Consider the following 19,021-nt stretch of genomic DNA (forward strand, 5'->3'; position numbering starts at 1 on the left):
GTGGCCTGAGCCAGGCACTTCCTGTGTCTGCCTGTCCATCCAGACCTGAGGTGGCCTGAGCCAGGCTCTCCCTGTGTCCATCTGTTCAGAGCCACTGAGGCCCCCTCGCGCCTCTGTGTGGAGGCGTATCCCCATGACGCACCCTGTGTGCGCTGGCCAAAGGCGGGAACACTATTGGAACGTTCCAGAGCCTGTTGGTGCTGTTAACCCAGGGGTGGGCAAGAGGCTACCAGCAGGCTAGATTCGGCCCTCCAAACCACTGGATCTTGCCAACACGCCTAGGCAAAGAAAAGCTCACACTTTAAAAAGCCAGCTGTTTTCCATTCTGGACGGATGGGGAGGGAGAAGGAAAACTTCTCATGCTGTTCCCAACCCCAGCAAAATCTCTTAGCTCCCAATCTCTCAGTTTCCATCCAATAGGAGCTGAAAATTTTTGCAGGGAGCAGGGGCAGTGTAGGAAGCCTTCTCTCTCCCTTCCTCGCGTGCCTGGAGCAGAGCCATGTGGAGCAGCCTGCAGCAGACAGCCTGCCTCAGGTTTCTGCTGGTAAGTGCCTCCCAGCCAGAGCCTGCCTCTGGTACCCCAGCCCCTCCCTTTCCCAACCCTCTGCCCCCTCTTGCACCCATACTCCCTCCCATTTCTGGCACGCCAATCTCCTGTCCCAGATCACAATTCCTTCTTGCCCTAGGTCACATCCCAGAATCCTGCACCCCAGTTCCCTGCCCTAGGTCACAGCTGCCTCTTTCCCCCAAACTCCCCCCACCCTATTCTTCTTCCTGCACCCCAATTCCTTCTCCCAAGCTCCCTTCTGCACCCATCCTCCATCCCTGAAGTCCTCCATTAATGTGCTGGCCCTCCACCACTTCCCAAAATCTTGGAGTGTATTCCCTCCCCGCCCCCCGAATGTATTGCCCACCCCTGCGTTAACCCTCGGCCACTGAGCCCTCCCCCGACACTACACTTCCCAGAAGGCAGCTTGTGCCCAGGATGCGCCTCATAGGCTGCTCAGGTCCTACGTCAGTAAAGCTAGAGCATTGCATGCCGGGACACAATGACCCCTCGCGGCCCTCGTAGGAAGCGAATGATGCAATTGCAAACAAAGGTTGCCCCAATGGGTGGCGCGGACTGAGCGGTGACTCCGCCTCCTCCTTCCGATTGGTCAAATGTCAGGAGTGCCACCACCCCCTCACGCATGGATTGGTCGGCCTCAGCTGCGTCGTCCCTGCGCCACGCGGCTTGGGGGGGGGGCAGTCCCTCCGCCTTTGCTGGAGCGGCCACGTGGGCGCCTGGTTGGGGCCGCTGGCGGGTGCGTAACGCGGCTCCCCTCGGGTCCCGCCGCCGGCTGCGTGCACCATGAGCGTGGGGTTCATCGGAGCCGGGCAGCTCGCCTTCGCCCTGGCCCGGGGCTTCACCGCGGCAGGTGGGTCCGGCCCATCCCTCTGTCCTGGGGTAACAGCGGGAGCAGGGCAGGGAATCTGCCGAGTGGTGGAGGGAAGGTCTGGGGAGACCCCTTGACGGGTGCGAGCCCTCCAGGCAGTGCAAAGACAACTTGGAAAAAGCCGTAAGCAAAACTTAAATCTGACCCGTTAGTGTCAAAGTATCCCCGTGCGTGGTAACAGAGAGGTGTGAATTAAAACTGCCTTCTGTAGCTAAGTGGTAGAAATGCAGCCGTGTTAGTCAGGTGTAGCTGAAACAAACTACAGGGCTATGTAGCACTTTAAAGACTAACAAGATGGTTTATTAGGTGATGAGCTTTCGTGGGCCAGACCCACTTCCTCAGACCAAATTGTGGAAGAAAACTGTCACAACCATATAGACCACAGGATACAATTAATTTTTTTTAAATTATATCGTTTGGTATATATGGTTGTGACAATTTTCTTCCACAATTTGATCTGAGGAAGTGGGTCTGGCCCACGAAAGCTCATCACCTAATAAACCATCTTGTTAGTCTTTAAAGTGCTACATAGCCCTGTTTTTTCTTCATTTAATGCAAATGTGTGTATTTCAGCTGAAGGCACAGGGTTCTTGAGAATGCAGATGGTGTATTAGTAGAGAGCCATTGGGATCAGTCGGTGTTTTTTTTTAAGGGTGCTGGGGTGGAGCTGGCATTGCTCTTTTAAGAGACACAGCCCAGCCGACTCTCAGATATTTGCATACAGAGGTACCAGTATGCTCCAGATAAGCTCTGACCGGAGGTACCGGTACTGTGTATGAGACAGTACTGTCACACAAAAAAACACTGGGGCATGATCACCTTCAGAATAACTTGGATAAATAACAGTTATGAAGCTGTGGCGTAAGCAGGATGCGTGGAACCTAAGCTGAAGTTATCCCCTTTTCTAGGGATCTTGGCTGCTCATAAGATCACAGCAAGTTCCCCAGACACGGATCTCCCAACTGTATCTGGACTGAGGGTAAGTTTTAGGGTTTGTAAAATCCAAATGCCTACCTACAGAAATCCCATAAAGATCCCAACATGTTTGCAGTGGTCATGAGTAGGAGTACAGCATTCAGTATTGCATGTCTTTTTCTCTGCTTGGCTCAATCAGGCAGGGTCTGATTCTTCTTGCCTCTGACTTGAATACTGTGTACAGATGTAGTCTTCTCATCTCAAAAAAGATATTTTGGCCTTGGAAAGGGTTCAGAAAAGGGCAACTAAAATGATTAGGGGTTTGAAACAGGTCCCATATGAAGAGAGGTTAAAACGACTGGGACTTTTCCGTTTATAAAATTGGAGACTGAGGGGGGATATGATAGAGGAATATAAAATCATGAGTGGTGTGGAGAGGGCGGATAAAGAAAAGTTATTTATTAGTTCCCATAATAGAAGAACTAGAGGACACAAAATGAAATTAATGGGTAGCAGGTTTAGAACTGATAAGCGAAAGTTCTTTTTCACACAGCATGTAGTCAACCTGTGGAACTCCTTGCCAGAGGATACTGTGAAGGCTAGGACTATAACAGAGTTTAAAGAGAAGCTAGATAATTTCATGGAGGTTAGGTCCATAAAAGGCTATTAGCCAGGGGATAGAAGTGGTGTCCCTGGCCTCTGTTTGTCAGAGGCTGGAGGAGCATAGCAGGAGACAAATTGCTGATCATTGTCTTCGGTCCACCCTCTCTGGGGCACCTGGTGTTGGCCACTGTTGGCAGACAGGCTACTGGACTAGATGGACCTTTGGTCTGACCCAGTACGGCCGTTCTTATGTTCTTATGTTCCTGCCACTGGCAATTGGGTTCAGTTATTTCCAGCAGTGGACACAGAGTCAGGAAAGGTGGGTGGTTCCCATCTTTTGGGCAAAAAAACTTTGCCACAAGAAGCCAATGCAGAACCACTGTGGGCATCTAAAGGTACAACTAGAGTCAAGAGTTGCATGTTCCAGGTGTGAGACTGCACTACAGTGAAAGTGCCATGTAGAACTGATCAGAGCCAAAGGCTGGGGATGTAACTTTGTTTCTTTTCCCTTTGGTAACTAAAAAAACAAACTGTCCTGTTCTTACTGGGTTACTGCTGTGCTCTCTCCTGAGCTAGTCTGGCCCTGTGTTTCTAAGAGCCGAGAATACAAGGCAGTTCTCGGAATGAAGTGTTGCTGCTGTGTAACTTTCAAATCATTCCAGAAAATAGGTGTAAACTTCACTATAAGTAACAAGGAAACAGTTAAAAACAGCGACGTTCTGTTCCTGGCTGTGAAACCTCCCATCATCCCCTTCATTCTGGACGAAATTGGCTCAGACATAGAGAATCGCCATATCGTGGTCTCATGTGCTGCTGGTGTCACTATCAGCTCCATTGAGAAGGTGAGAAGTAGTGTGCTTAGCAGCAGTGATGGTATCAAAGGGCGGGAGGTTAGGACTACAGGCTACTCATGCGTTGTGATTGATGTGCACCTGAAGCTTCTTGAAGTCAAGGTACTTCAACTCTAGAAAGCTTTCCCCAGAGAGAGTTGGGGCCTCTGGGTGCCTGGCATTGAGACTGGCTTGTTGAATACAGTTTTTATTTCTGGCACGGAGAGCACAACAGGTCCCACGAAACTCCGGCCCATTCCTGGGCTGCAGCCGTTTTTTAGAGGAGCAAAGGTTGCACTCAGCCACGTTTCTCTCTCCTGATCATACCCTGGATAAGCTAAAACAGTCTCTGACTTTTGCCCCGGCTGTAGTGAGCTGTAAGGAGCAGTCTGGATAGTCATAGCCAGAGTGCTATGGATTCCAGCTACACCGATTGAATGTCCCTTTCCTGCAGAGGGCTCTAGGGCTGTCCGGGCCTATGACCACCAAAGAATCCCCCTTACTCCAGTAAGGAGACCCATCTGTTTTCCAGTCCCTCTTCTGCTGGACTGTCCTAGAATGCCCGGGTCTATGTCAATAGGACCTTGGCATCGTCCGTCCCTGACCATTCCCATAATCATATGAAACCTGAATGGGCCTTTTTTTCCCCTGCTGAAAGCTGACAGCCCCTCTGTATTCAGGGAGGCTCATTATACTATAGGAGAGAGCTGCCCCATGGAGACCACAGGGGCTGGACTGTGTGGATGATGCTGCTGCTAGCAAGGGATGGGCAGGCTGTGTCCAGTGCTCTAGGGGACGTTGCATTAAGGGTTTGTCCCCTTGGCAAAGGCTCAGCAGGGAATCCTGATGTGCATCCTGCAGAAGTGCCTAGGGATGGGGTGAGGACACGGTACCTCTGGCTTCTCCAGATGTAGAGGTGCTGACTCTGGGTCTGTCTCTCTTCCTCCCTTTCTGTCCCCCAACCCTTTCCCATCCGAAGAAACTCTCTGCCTTCTGCCCCACCCCAAAAGTGATCAGGTGCATGACTAACACACCTGTGATCGTGCGAGAAGGTGCCACCGTCTATGCCACAGGGACTCATGCAGATGTGGAAGATGGGAAGCTTCTGGAACAGCTGATGGCCAGCGTGGGCTTCTGCACTGAGGTGGAAGAGGACCTAATCGATGCTGTGACAGGACTCAGTGGGAGTGGCCCTGCTTATGTAGGTGCTGCTTCCTTGAGTCAGGCCAGTTGAGTGGAGAACACTGGGGCTGGGAACTTGCCCACAGCTTCCATTGGGATCGGTTTAGGCTGCAGACTTGACTGAGGGTGTAGATTTGAATGTGTGATCACCTGGATTGCCAGTAACTTGCAGGTGTCTCCATTCAAAGCTAGGCCAGCTCATCAGTGAGTCTAACAGCCAGACTGGGCTTGGCCTCCGAGTATCGAGTGCGGGTTCTGTCCAGTTCCTAGTGGGCATGTCACCAGAGCAGGTGCCGGGTGGGCTGCTTGTCAGCAGGTTCCCTGAGGTTGAGGGTGGAATAGCTGGGCCCTGTAGGCTGAGGCCCTCTTGGGGGGTTTGCAGCATGTGCTGGGGAGCCTGAGAGTTCCCGGCTGCCCAGTCTGGCATCGTCACTTGCTCAGAGCTTGTCCTGAATGAGCAGAGATTTGTAGCAATCCCAAGTGGTCCCAGAGCCTTGGGCACTCCTCCCCCCCGGAGTGCCGCAGCCTGACAGACACACCTCGGAGCCAAACCTCACAATCACTGTCGGGCTTTCTCCTCTCAGGCATTCACGGCCCTGGATGCTCTGGCAGATGGTGGGGTGAAGATGGGGCTTCCCCGCAGGCTGGCTGTCCGACTTGGAGCCCAGGCCTTACTGGTCAGTATCTTCTCTTCCAGACTTCGTTCAGTTCTCGTCTGGCCCAGCCAGGAAGCACCGAGCTCAGATCAGACCCATGCGGGCAGCGGATTCACGTGACTCTTTCTGGGTGGAATTGCCCTGAGATTATTGGTGGGGCTGATGACTCGGGGGAGGGGAAGGGAAGAGCAAGGCCTTTGCTCCTCTACAGACTGGCAGCTCTGAGCTGGGTTTCTGGCAGCCCCGCAAATGTGAGAAAGGGCCCATTGCCCATAGCAGCCAAGCAGCAACGGGGACGGGAACTTGGCTCGGGGGGGGGGGGGGAGGCTTCCTGCTCCTATTTCTGATGCGCTTTCCCTCCCTCCCTGCGGCAGGGCGCTGCCAAAATGCTGCTGGACTCTGAGCAGCACCCTGGGCAGCTGAAGGACAATGTCTGCTCCCCGGGCGGAGCCACCATCTATGCCCTGCACTTCCTGGAGAGTGGAGGCTTCCGCTCCCTGCTCATCAACGCCGTGGAGGCCTCCTGCATCCGCACCAGGTGAGCTGTGTAAGGCCTCGCTGGTGTGGGGTGGCTAGGAGGCCTGTGGGGCTCTGCTGCCCCGAAGCTGCCACTGCCTCTGCGGTTCTGCTGGGCCACTGACCACCAGGCTCTTCCTGCAGGGAGCTGCAGCACCTGGCGGACCAGGAGAAGGTCTCCCCGGCAGCCATCAAGAAGACCCTTCTGGATAAGGTGAAACTGGAGTCTCCCTCCGTTTCCATGACCTCTGCCAACAAAGTCAGTCTGTTCAGCAGCAGCCGGGCGCCCAGCAGCAAGAAGAACTGACAGGATGAGACTGCCAGGCACCGGCTCCCTCGCACGTTCTTGCTTCTCACTGTGCCGGGGCAAGCTCTAGCCTGAGGTGCTGCCAGCCCCTTGCCTGGCTCTGGGCCTGCAGCAGCTCGGGGGAGCGGGAACAAAGCCTGTAGTGTCCAGGTGGGGGTGGGCCACTGGCTCTAGCACTTCCTGCCCCGGGGAGAGGGCTTGCTCTGGCGCTGGCACTGCTGGCCGTGGGGGACGTGCCAGCCTCCCCCTTGACAGTCTGTTGGGAGGGGCTTATTGTAAGGGGTATCGTGCTGCTACTTGGCTCTGAAGCTTTGAGCGGGGCTTGGGCTCCCATCTCCTTTTCTTCTTCAACCAGAGAGGAAGCTGCCCCTCTGCATGGGGCTGGGCTTGGGCTGAGCGCTTCCTTCCACAAGGACCCAAGGGAGCAGCTGCCCTGCTTCCACCGTGGGCAGAATCCTCTGCAGTAGCTGCCTGGTGCAGCCCTTGGAGCAGGGGTCTCTGCCTGTGCCTGGCGGGACTTGCAGTCCAGGCCACCTGAACACCCCCTGCTGAACGCTGTTGGGGTCCAGCCACTTCTTCCCTTTCAGCCCCCGCCGGGGTGAGCTGCTCCAAATGCCCCAACACCCGCCCACGCAGGGTCCGGTCCCGGCACTGCCCCCCATCAGCCTGTGTCTGAGAGGCTTTCCCTCCTTCGCATGCCCTAAGGTCAGAAAGGGGAAGGGGGCCTGAAACCAGGTCTGACCTACATGAGGGTCCCCTGCAGGAACCACCCCCGTCCTATGGAGACTCTGGTACTTGCATGGGGCCTGCAACAGCCCCTGCCCTCCCTGTGCCTGGTGCCTTGGAAGCCAGCAGGCCCGGCAGTGACCTGAGCGGACAAACGTGCGAGGCCATTTCTTCCCTGGATTCCCGGGGGGTGTCTGCATGCGCCAGCGTTGTTCTTGCTCTGGCTGATGAGCCTGGCACTGATCAGGCTGGGGTGATGGCAGCACTTCACGCACGGGGTGGTCTCCTCCCCCGGCCCTTGGCTTCTGTCTCAGGCTGAGGATTACAGTCTGGTGTTGCGGAGCCTCCTGGGCCAGGCTTCGGTGCACAGACCCGGCGTGCAGGTAGAGCAGAGGGGCCTCTGGAGAGAGTTACGCAGACATGGCTCAGCTCAGACCAGCCCACCCTGCTGCGACTGAGGGGAGGGGGCTGGGCTGAGCCTCAGCAGGGATGTCTGCAGAGCGCTGGGCCCGGCTGGGCACCTGGCAGAGATGTGCTGGTGCTGTTACAAGGACAGAGGCTTTCTTGCTGCCCTGGCTCCTGCTAGCAGAGCCGTGTGGGCTGCTGTTGCTGAATCACACATGCTCCTTGTCCCTCTTCAGAATAAACTTTGATCCTCTGCCTATGGTGAGCATGAGCTGGGTGGATTCAGTGTGTCCCAGCTGTCACCAGCCTCCCCAGCTTGGCCGGGGGGCGTTTGCCACAGGGAGGGTTTCTTTTCAGTGGAGGCTAATTCCTAAGGTGGGAGATGGCCAGCTCTGCTCTTCCCCTGGCTCCTGGGCCCTCACAGGTTCATTAGCTCTGTCCTTAAGGAAGCCCTTTGGGCTGAAATGGGCCAGGGTGGGGCTTTCAGGTGAGCATCTGGCCCAGGCTTTGTGCCGGTAGCTGGCCTCGCAGCCAGGGAGCAGAGTGGCGGGGGGGGGAGCACAGGCAGAGCTGGCTGCATGGTGGAAGGGCAGCAGTGCAACCTACCCCGTCCCTGTGCGTGGCCATCATAGGCCTCGGAAAGGGGTGTTCCAAGAGGCGCTGCCCTGTGGGGGAGCCCTACTTAGCCTGCGCTGGACGTTGGCCTGCTCCCCACAGAGAGGTGCCCCCCGGCCCCGTTCAGAACTTTGGCTGGGTCTGGCTTAATTGTCCCCCTCCGCCTGTGCAGCTACTGCTGGCTCCCCTGGGTGGGAACATGGCCGTCATGCTTTACCCAGCACGTCACCCCCATTCCTGCGTGTTGCCGTGTCCCTCCCAGCCTCTTCCGCCAGCACTGCTGGATTGGAAGTTCCTGGGGCCGGAGCCCAGGTCCTGTTTCCGCAGCACCCCCGGTGCTATAAAACATCCGGTTCCAGCCAGTGCACAGGTGGCTGCTGGGCCAGTCTGGGGAGCGGCACGTCACAGGCCCCACACTCCGCTGGGACTTGCTTTAGCACCAGCACAGGCACCTACACCAGCAGCAGCTGCAAAACCCTCTTTCCTGTGTCAGCGTTTCCTCCCTGCCGTCTCAGCAGCTCTGAAGTGTGGAGCCAGCAAAGCGAGGCTGCTGAGGAGATGCTGGGGCGGGGGGGACGCCTCGGAGAGAGGACTTGTGTGGCAAGGCACGTTGTACAGTGTGGCCGTGGGCTGGGCTGTCGATGGCGCCCAATTAGCTACAGACGGGGCAGTGCTCTGATGCAGTGCGAGGTGGCCAGTCCCTGTCTGACCCTGTACATCTCGCACACGCCATGCGAATGGGTCTTACAATAGCCCTGCTCGCCCAGGGCCTGGGTGTGAGCTGATTATCCCTGCACAAGACGAGACGTTCTCAGGGCCCTTTTATCACCAGCCCGTCCCTTCAAGTGAGCAGCTCCCCAAAGCCCCTTTACTTGTTTGGCTTGACATAAATCGCCCACGCTCCCCGGGGGAGGCGCTGGCTCCGGCTGTTCCCACCACTCCTGCGCTGTCTAGCAGCGGGACCCACAGCACAGCAAAAGCTGTGAAGTCAGTAGCTGTATGTCAAGGCAAGTACCTGGGCCCTGGACAAAGAGCAGGCGCAAGCGCTGAGCCCCCCAGGCTAGGATAGAGCTCGTTTCCTCAGGAGAGTCCTGACTACAGGCCCGAAGGGCCCAGCGTGGGTGACTGAGTTTCTGAAGAACGTCCTAAGGGGGGGAGGCCGGGCTCTGCAGAAAGCCTGGCAGTGGCAAAGGGGCTGAGATGCCACATGAACACTGAGCCCAAGCCAGGTCTGGTAGCCCTGGGGCTCCGGTAGGGAGGGAGGGTTTCAGTGTGGCCCCTGGGGGATTGACTGGCCAGCAGGGTAGACCCTTGCACCCTGCCTTCGCGGAGCACCGTCCGGCTCACAGGTGGTGCTGCTTGGGGCAGGTTGCCTGATGGTGAGAGAGGTACTGGGTGGGACATGATGGACAGAGCCTTCTGACATGGGGGCAAGGGCTTTTTCCCTGACTAAGCTGTTACCTAGAGATGTGCTGGGCCCGGCAGGCCCTTGGAGAGGGGGATGAGCAGCTAACTTGAGGGGCCAGGCCATGGCACAGAGTACAGTGCAGGCACTAGGCCCCGGCATCCATGGAGGAACTGCTAGTCATCCGAGACGGTGCCCAGGCGTTAGCCGGGTGCCCTGCAGAGCTGAGCAGAGGCAGTGAAAAAGGCAGCTCATTGATTTGCACTGCTCAAATACAGACACACCCTGATGGTCCCTTCATTCCCCGTGAAATCTCTGGTGCCTGGTCTGCACTAGGGGATGAGTTTGAATTTAGATCTGCAGCTTCAGCTACCTTAATTGTGTAGCTTAAGTCGAAGTATCTCAAGTTTGGTGCAGTCCACACTGGGAGTACACTCTCCAACGTCCCTGACTCCTTGTAGCAGCAGGACGACCGGCATCAATGGGAGCACACCCTCAGTTCGAATTAGTGCGTCTTCACTAGACCTACTAATGCAAATCCTGGGAGATTGACTGTGGCTGCTTCTACCTTATCTGTAGTGTAGATGTGGCCTGGATGATTGCTCCCCACCATCGGCTATGACACACAGGGTGCGTCTACACAGCGCCCTTACCTCAAAAGAAGCTAAGCAATTTGTGCTACACAAATTGCATAGCTTATTTCAAGGTAATTTCAATATAAAGTGCTATTCTGACAAATCCCTTAACCCTCATGGGCTACGTCTAGACTGGCAAGATTTTCTGGAAATGCTTTTAACGGAAAAGTTTTCCGCTAAAAGCATTTTTGGATCAGAGCATCTAAATTGGCACAGACGCTTTTCTGCAAAAGCACTTTTTGCGGAAAAGCATCCGTGGCCAATCTAGACGCGCTTTTCCGCAAAAAAGCCCCGATTGCCATTTTCACGATTAGGGCTCTTTTCTGGAAAACAAATCTCAGCTGTCTACACTGGCCCTTTTGCCCGAATGGGAGCAGCGTAGCATTTCCGCAAAAAGCACTGATGTCTTACAGTAGGAAGTCAGTGCTTTTGCGGAAATTCGAGTGGCCAGTGTAGACAGCTGGCAAGTTTTTCCAGAAAAGCGGCTGATTTTCCGGAAAAACTGACCAGTGTAGACACAGCTGTGGAAGGTTACAGGGATGCCAGAATAGCGTGCCCATTATTTCAAAATATATTTTGAAATAATGGGCGTATTTTAAGACACAAGAATTGCTATTTCGGGATACTTTTGGTATCCTGAAATAGCGCCACTGTGTAGACGTAGCCACAGTGCCTCAACAGCTCAGAGAAACAGCCTGAGGGGAGGACTTTTCACAGCAGGATGGTTGGCCCCATGTTGGATTATCATGGGAAAGGGGGAATTCTGACATTCCCCCCACACCAGCTTTCACTTTAGAATCTTTGTTTGCGGGGAGGGGGGAATGAGTCTAGAAGTATATTTGTTAGTCTCTAAGGTGACACAGGACTAGTTTTTAAAGTTACAGACCTAACATGGCTCCCCCTCTGCAACGTTTACAATGTGCTGAGCTGCTGCACTGTCCCCGTGCCCTAGGGAGAACGCTAACGTGCAACAAGTGTCTTTCCACTCCCAGGACAGTACCACCCACTTGGAGGGGCCGGGATCACAACACGATGCAGAGTAAGCAGGGTCTGAATCAATGCTTCCATTGCAGCCAGCTGGAATGGGAGAGGAATTCTGAGTGTGGTTTTGTCCAGTCTGTTGCCAACTGTTATGTAAATACAATTCACACTGGAATGGGAAAGAAATCCTGGGTGTGGTTATGTACCTATAGGTGCTTGGGCCTGCTAAATATTCAATTGTTAGAATGGTGTTTTGCCCATTGTAACCAATTTGGGTGTTGTGAGGTCACAAACCATGTTAACCCTAAATGTAGGAATTGTAAAATATGACCACCATTGGTTGGAGTTATTGGGAATGCAGAAAAGCAGACTATGTCTAATTCAGATGCTCTCTTTGTGAAGAATCTCGGATGGACAAGGCTTTCTATTCCAAACTCTGTGCAATCAATTAGGGGGGAGGACAGAGCTCTGAACCAGCAGGCTCCATGCCCTCCTGATACAACCTGTTTCTCTTCCCACCACCCCTGCCTTGGGACAGAACTAAAACAGACTGCATAAGGAGTCTCTTTATTATTTTAAAATGTTATTCCAGTGGATGCTGGAATCTTTTAGCTGGACTGTACTGTGGGCCAAGAGCTGAAATCACTGAGAAACTGACATCGCAGAATTGAAATCACTAGGTTTGGCCTAGAGCTAAATCCATCACAAGCCCAGCTGGCCAAAGCAGGTGACTGGTGGGAGTGGCCAGCTGGAGCAGGTGGCAAGTGGCTAGCAGGCAGCCGGCAGGAGTAGCATGTAGGTGGCATTGCCACATGCTCAACAAGTGGAGACATCATGATGCTGTACCTATGGATGCTGGGTGTCCACCGACTGGACGGAGCCATGAGTGGGGTGTTTGAAGTGGGGGGAAACCACACTATATGAGTTGGGGGTTGGACTAAAGATCTTTAAGCAAAAGACTCTGTGCTGCGGATGCCAGGAATGGTACCTTGCTTACGGGTTTTCTTTGTTTATGTGTGTGCCTATCATTTGGTGCTAGATTATCATTATTAAACACACTGGCTACGTCTAGACTGGCATGATTTTCTGCAAATGCTTTTAACGGAAAAGTTTTCCGTTAAAAGCATTTGCGGAAAAGAGCGTCTAGATTGGCACGGACGCTTTTCTGCAAAAGCACTTTTTGTGGAAAAGCGTCTGTGCCAATCTAGACGTGCTTTTCCACAAAATAGCCCCGATCGCCATTTTCGCCATCGGGGCTTTTTTGCACAAAACAAATCTGAGCTGTCTACACTGGCCCTTTTGTGCAAAAGGACTTTTGACCGAACGGGAGCAGCATAGTTTTTCCGCAAGAAGCACTGATTTCAGACAGTAGGAAGTCAGTGTTCTTGCGGAAATTCAAGCGGCCAGTGTAGACAGCTGGCAAGTTTTTCCTGAAAAGTGGCTGATTTTCTGGAAAAACTGGCCAGTCTAGACACAGCCTCTGTGTCTATCTTCAACTCGGTGTTTGTGAGGAGGGAAGAATTGCCTCCAAAGGTGCCTAGTGGGTAGGTTGGAATTTTCCCAGTTTACTGGGTGGGGGCTTAAGCCAGTTTGTTTAGCTTGTTGAAAGAACCCGCCTAGATACTGAACCCGCCCTTCTGGCTGCTGACTGCTCCTGGCAGAAGGGTTATGGCAGCACAAGACACAAACTCAGCTCACCCACTTTTTACCAGAGGTTCATGCTGAGGGGCCCTTTGCACATCTCCTCCCCAGCAAGAGCTTCCTGTCACTCAGCTGCCTTGGGAAGAAGGCTGGAGTTCTTTCTGCCCTCAGGAGGCTGAAGGCTCAAGCCATAATCTGGATTAGTGCACACTGAGGGAGGCAGGCGTATTACCAGCAGACCTCTCTCAGTGCACATCATCATCGTCTCTTGCCACAGACCTTCAGGGAACCCATCCCCCAGACCCACCGTGTGGTCCACAGAAGGGGCAAGGCAGATGGAGGTGAGATGCTGTGACAGCGCTCGTGGCACAAGTCTTGTCTCAAACGTTCACTGACTCCTCCAGCATGGCTGTGTGGGAGAAAAGCAGAAAGCGGGTTTCCTGTGGCAAACGTTAAGCTCTATTACTTGCCTTTGAGGCAATTTTAAGGAACTACAAAATCCACTAAATTCCACTTGTGGGCCAGAGATTTGCAAAGGGGCAGGTGGCCCTGGTCTCAGGGGCGTGACGTGGTGTCTATGGACTGGGTCTTGTCACTTATGGGACGATATGAGGTTCCCAGGGGAGTGTGGAGAGTGAGACTGCCCCACGCCCATCCTGGAGCATCTCCGTCCCACGGGGCTGGGCCTGCCTCCCTGCACCAGCCCAGTGTCTCTTGCCACAGCATCCCATGATACATCTCTGTGAATGGGGGGGGGGGCGGTTTCCCCTCACAACAGTGCCCCGTTCCTGGCACTGGTGGGGATCACCTGTACTGAGCTGGGCTGCCCCTTGCCCATCATCCCTGCCAGTGGTGATCGAAGTAGGCAGTCGGGCTCTGCAATGCTGGATGATCCCCCTCTTCCCCAGGCTCTCACCAGCAGGGCAAGACGTGTGGTGTGACTGCCCTCCAGGGGCAGCTTGGTCCAGGAGGTGCCCAGGCCAGAGTGTGGCCCCAGGTAGCTGTGAAACCTATGTCAGGTTGGGGGCCACCGGACAGCATATGCCTAGCTCCTCCCACATTCCTGGCAAGGGAAACCCCTGTGCTTGGCTGCCTCCCACTTCCCTGCCTTCTGGGGGGGGGGGGGTAAGCAGCCAATCAGCATGTCTGTGAGGAACTGCCCCAGATTGAAGTGTCAGATCAAACACTAAGAAGTCCCCAAGCCCAGATGGTATTCACCCAGGAGTTCTGAAGGAACTTGGATAGGAAATTGTGGGAACACTGTGTGTGGTGTGTAACTTACTGCTTAAACCAGCCTTCGTACCAGATGACTGGAGGATCGCTAATGGGACACCCATTGTTTAAAAAGCCTGCTCCAATAGGCTTTGCAATCACAGGCTGGTAAACCTAATATCAGTACCAGTTGGATTGCTGAAATTTAAAGAAAAACAAAACCTCCAGAATTATCAGACACATAGATGAACATGCTATGATGAGGAAGAGTCAATACAACTTTTCTAAAAGGAAATCAGACCTCACCAATCTATTAGAACTCTAGGAGGGGTTCAACAAATATGTAGACAAGGCAGATCCAGTGGATGAAGTACAGGCAGTCCCCGGGTTACGTACAAGATAGGGACTGTAGGTTTGTTCTTAAGTTGAATCTGTATGTAAGTTGGAACTGGCGTCCAGATTCAGCCGCTGCTGAAACTGACCAGCGGCTGACTACAGGAAGCCCGAGGCAGAGTTGCTCTGCCCCGGGTTTCCTGGAATCAGCCGCTGATCAGTTTCAACAGACTGAATCTGGACGCCAGTTCCGACTTACATACAGATTCAACTTAAGAACCCCAGGAGTCCCCAAGTCAGCTGCTGCTGAAACTGATCAGCGGCTGATTCCAGGAAGCCCAGGGCAGAGCAACTCTGCCTCTGGCTTCCTGTAGTCAGCGCTGGTCAGTTTCAGCAGCGGCTGACTTGGGGACACCTGGGGCAGAGCAGCTGGGGTGCTGCCGGGTTGGTCCAGTAGCGCCCAGAGCAGCACTGCGGGACCAACCGGCAGTGTCCCAGCTGCTCTGCCCCAGGCGTCCTGATTCAGCCGCTGCTGGGGAATCAGGATGCCTGGGGCAGAGCAACTGGGGTGCTGCTGGGTTGGTCCAGTAGTGCCTAGAGCAGCACTGCGGGACCAACCAGCAGCGCCCCAGCTGCTCTACCACAGGCGTCTGGAGAAAAGCCTGGTCTGCTGGGGGTGGGGGGTGCACTAGCTGCGCCCACCCCCCAGCAGACCAGGAAGACGCGGGCAGCGGACCGAGATGCACCGTGGTCCCGCCGTCCGGGTCCTCCGTGGCTTTGCTCCGTGTCTCCCTGGTCTGCTGGAGACCAGCAGACCAGGGAGACGGGGAGTAAAGCCTTGGAGGACGCCGGCAGCGGGACAGCCACCAGCAGACCAGGGAGACGTGGAGCAGCTTTTCTCGCCCTGGAGGACGCGGGCGGCGGGACCGTGGCGCATCTGGGCATCCCGCCACTTCCATCCTCCAGGGCGAGAAAAACATAAGTCGGATCCGCGTAACTCGGGGACTGCATGTATACCTAGACTTTCAGAAAGCCTTTGACATGGTCCCACATCAAAGGCTCTTAAGGAAACTAAGCAGTCATGGGATAAGAGGGAACATGCTTATGGATCAGTAACTGGTTACAAGGTAGAGAACAATGGTCAGTTTTCAGAATGGAGAAACTAGTGGTGTCTCCCAGGATGGGGCCCAATCTTAGTCAACATATTCATAAATTATCTGCAAAAAAAGATAAATAGTGATCTGGCAAAATATGCAGTTAAGACAAAAACTTCTTGAGATAGTTCAGTTCAAAGCTGACTGGGAAGTCTTACAAAGGAGTTTCACTGTACTGGATGATTGGGCAACCAGATAGCAGAGGACATTAATTGTTGATAAGTACGAAGTAATGCACATTGGAAAATATAATCCCAAAGAGAATACGTACAATATGACAGTCTAAATTAACTGGAGCCATTCAAGAAAGAGATCTTGAAGTCATTGTGGATAGTTCTCGGAAAAAACATCTTCTCAGTGTACAACAGTGGTCAAAAGAAAGCCAACACAATATTAGGAAATATTACAAAAGGGAAATATAATAAGATACAAAATATCTTTTGTATACAAGAACAAGGAGCAATGGTCTCAAGTTACAGTGGGGGAGATCTAGGTTCTTCTTCACACAGCGTGTTGTCAACCTGTGGAACTCCTTGCCAGAGGAGGCTGTGAAGGCTAGGACTATAATAGAGTTTAAAGAGAAGCTGGATAAATTCATGGAGGTTAGGTCCATAAAAGGCTATTAGCCAGGGGATAAAATGATGTCCTTGGCCTCTGTTTGTCAGAGGCTGGAGAGGGATGGCAGGAGACAAATCGCTTGATCATTGTCTTCGGTCCACCCTCTCTGGGGCACCTGGTGTTGGCCACTGTCGGTAGACAGGATACTGGGCTAGATGGACCTTTGGTCTGACCCAGTACGGCCGGTCTTATGTTCTTATGTTGTATAGTAGGAAAAACTATTTCCCTGGGAGGAGAGTGAAGCACTGGAATGGGTTCCCTAGGGAGGGGGTAGAATCTCCATCCGTAACTGTTTTAAGTCCCGACTTGACAAAGTCCTGGCTGGGCTGATTTAGTTGGGTTGGTCCTGCTTTGGGCAGGGGGCTGGACTCGATGGCCTCCTGAGGTCTCTTCCAGCCCTAGGATTCTATAATCACATGGTCTCTAAATAAATCCATGGTGCACCATACAGATGTGCATTAGATACAATAGAACTGGCAAAGGTTCAGAAAAGGGCAACACAATTTATTCGGGCTTTGGAATAGCTTCCATATGAGAAGCAATTAATAAGACTGGGACTAATCGGGTGGGAAAAGAGATGACTGGAAGGGATATGATAATGTATAAAATCATGACAGGTGTGGAGAACATAACTAAAGTGCTTATTTGCTCCTTCACAAAACACAAGAAACAAGGATCACACAACAAAAAGTATTTAACGCAAGACAACTTGTGGAACTTGTTGCTGGGAATGTTGCAAATGGCAAAATAATAACAGTCTTTCAAAAGGAATTAGGTAAGTTCACAGATACATTAGAAACCAGGAGAATGTGGGCGAGGTCCATGGGTGGCTATTAACAACGGTAGCCAGGGATACAAGCCTATGTTTCAGGTGTCCCTAACCTCTGCTGCCAAAAGCTGGAAGTGCATGACAGGCAAGGATTACTCTGCTCACCCCCCTCACGCACCTGGCACTGGTCACTGTCCATAGCCCGGCTGCTGGCCCACGCTCGCCTGGTTTCTTCGCTGACCATTCTTATTACCTGTCCACCTTGAACATACACTCTTCAGCCTTAGTTCATCTTTGGGGTTTCTTCCATGTGCCTCTGTCTACATTCTGCTTGCCTGCCATTCTCCTTAGGACAGTATTTCCTGCCAGCTCTATCTTCTTCTCCTTCAGCTCTATCAGACCCAGGCGAAGACAAACACGCAGAACATGCACTTTTCCTTTCACTTTGCACATTGCACAATACACTTGCCACCTTTTTTGCTGCAGCACAGGGGGCTCTTCTACATTCTCTAGGTCTGGCTATCATGTCACTAAGTGTACAATGCAGATCTTTCCTTCTAGCTTGGTGTCTCTCCTGCAACTTCAGTCAAGATTTCTTCTTCCGACTTCTGCACGTGTGCAATGCAGTGTTCTTTGTCAACAAGTGCAGTCCTGTGGCACCTTAGAGCAGGGCCGGCTCGAGCCATTCCTGTGCCCTGGGCAGCAGGCGTACGATGCATGTGCAGCTCCATCCCCGGGCACATGGCACATGCACAGCCCTGCCCCCCGGCACGCTGCGCACCTTACAGCAGCAATTGGGCTCGCGGAGCCTGATGGCAGCTTTAAGGGGCACGGCCTCTGGCCCTGGGTGTGTGGTGCCCCCCATAGGTTAGTGCCCTGGGCAGCTGCCCAGCTAGCTCCCCCCCTTAATCCGGCCCTGCCTTAGAGACTAACAAATGTATCAGACCACAAGCTGGGTGGGACAAAACCCACTTCATCTGGTGAGTTGGAGTGGAAATAGCAGAATCCAGAATACAGTAATTACTTGTTTAACATGTGCCCGCTTAACTCGTTTTCGCAATAGCACGATTTTTTTGGGGACCTTTTTTCAAATAACATGACCGTCCCCGAAATAACACAAAAATAATCAAGTAGCAGACTACTTCACGCAGCAATATAAGTTGGTGAAAACAGTGGTAATATGCAGGGCTCGCCAGCCGTGTGGTTCTGCACTCTGCGCATGCGCAGATCACTCTGCACTGGCTCTTCCGGGTTGTAATCTACTCGCCATGGGTGAGTAGATTACATTATTTGTAGCCCTGGTAATATGCTTGAGCAGATGAATACACGTGATCACAGTGCTTCTCCGCTCACTCGTGTTTATCTTTGTGTTTTAACAAACCAGGCGACTTGTGGTGCTAGATACCTAGTGCTGACGTTGCCGACCCAGCACCAACAAAAAATTGACTTTGCCACCACCACCTGAAATGCAACCCCCACCTTTTCCATTCTTTTTAATGGGAAAATTGACTCCATAGCACATTTTTGCTCAGCATGAACATTTTCAGAAACAGTGTTTAGTGTTAAATGAGGAATTACTGTAAGCAGAACCCACCTGTCAAGCGCAGGACCCAAGCTAATGATGCTAATTGGATCATAGAATCATAGGACTGGAAGGGACCTCGAGAGGCCACTAACCTGTTCTGAAATATCTCCAGAGAGGGAGATTCCACCAGCTCCCCGGGGGAGGGGGGGGGGGATGACTGAGTCCCCCGTCACGGTGTAACTGCAGCTAGCAAGGCCGGGCCCCCTGGGCTGTGTGTGCTGCCCCCCCCCCCCCCCTGCAGCTCTGAGCTGGGGGGCAGCGCAGGCCCCGCCTCCCGGCTCCCACCTAAGCCGAGCCCCGCCCCCGGCCCGGACACGCAGCAACCCCGCCCAACTGCCTCGAGCCGCGTGCCCCCTTATGCGCCACGTGGGGCGGCCCGGCTCAGCTGCTCCCGCGCACGCTGCCCGCAGCACGTGGCCAGGCGAGCCGAGCCCCGCCCCGCCCCCTTCCCTTTAAGGCCCCGCCTGCCCCTTGTCTTTTTTTTACCCCGACACTAA

The 19,021-nt window shown here is 53.5% G+C and overlaps 1 protein-coding gene across 1 annotated transcript; it reads left to right on the forward strand.

Annotated features, from left to right (window-relative positions):
- Positions 1-1,224: 1,224 nt before the first annotated feature.
- On the forward strand, positions 1,225-7,847 carry PYCR1 (pyrroline-5-carboxylate reductase 1). The gene is made up of 7 exons (XM_075904207.2): positions 1,225-1,418; positions 2,345-2,415; positions 3,617-3,796; positions 4,764-4,985; positions 5,551-5,643; positions 5,997-6,160; positions 6,283-7,847. The coding sequence occupies exons 1-7, from the start codon at positions 1,352-1,354 to the stop codon at positions 6,443-6,445; spliced, it is 960 nt and encodes a 319-aa protein (XP_075760322.1). The 5' UTR covers positions 1,225-1,351; the 3' UTR covers positions 6,446-7,847.
- The last annotated feature ends 11,174 nt before the right edge of the window (positions 7,848-19,021 follow it).

Source organism: Pelodiscus sinensis, chromosome 20, assembly GCF_052426305.1.
Source record: "Pelodiscus sinensis isolate ZL-2025 chromosome 20, ASM5242630v1, whole genome shotgun sequence".
Lineage (NCBI taxonomy): Eukaryota > Metazoa > Chordata > Testudines > Trionychidae > Pelodiscus > Pelodiscus sinensis.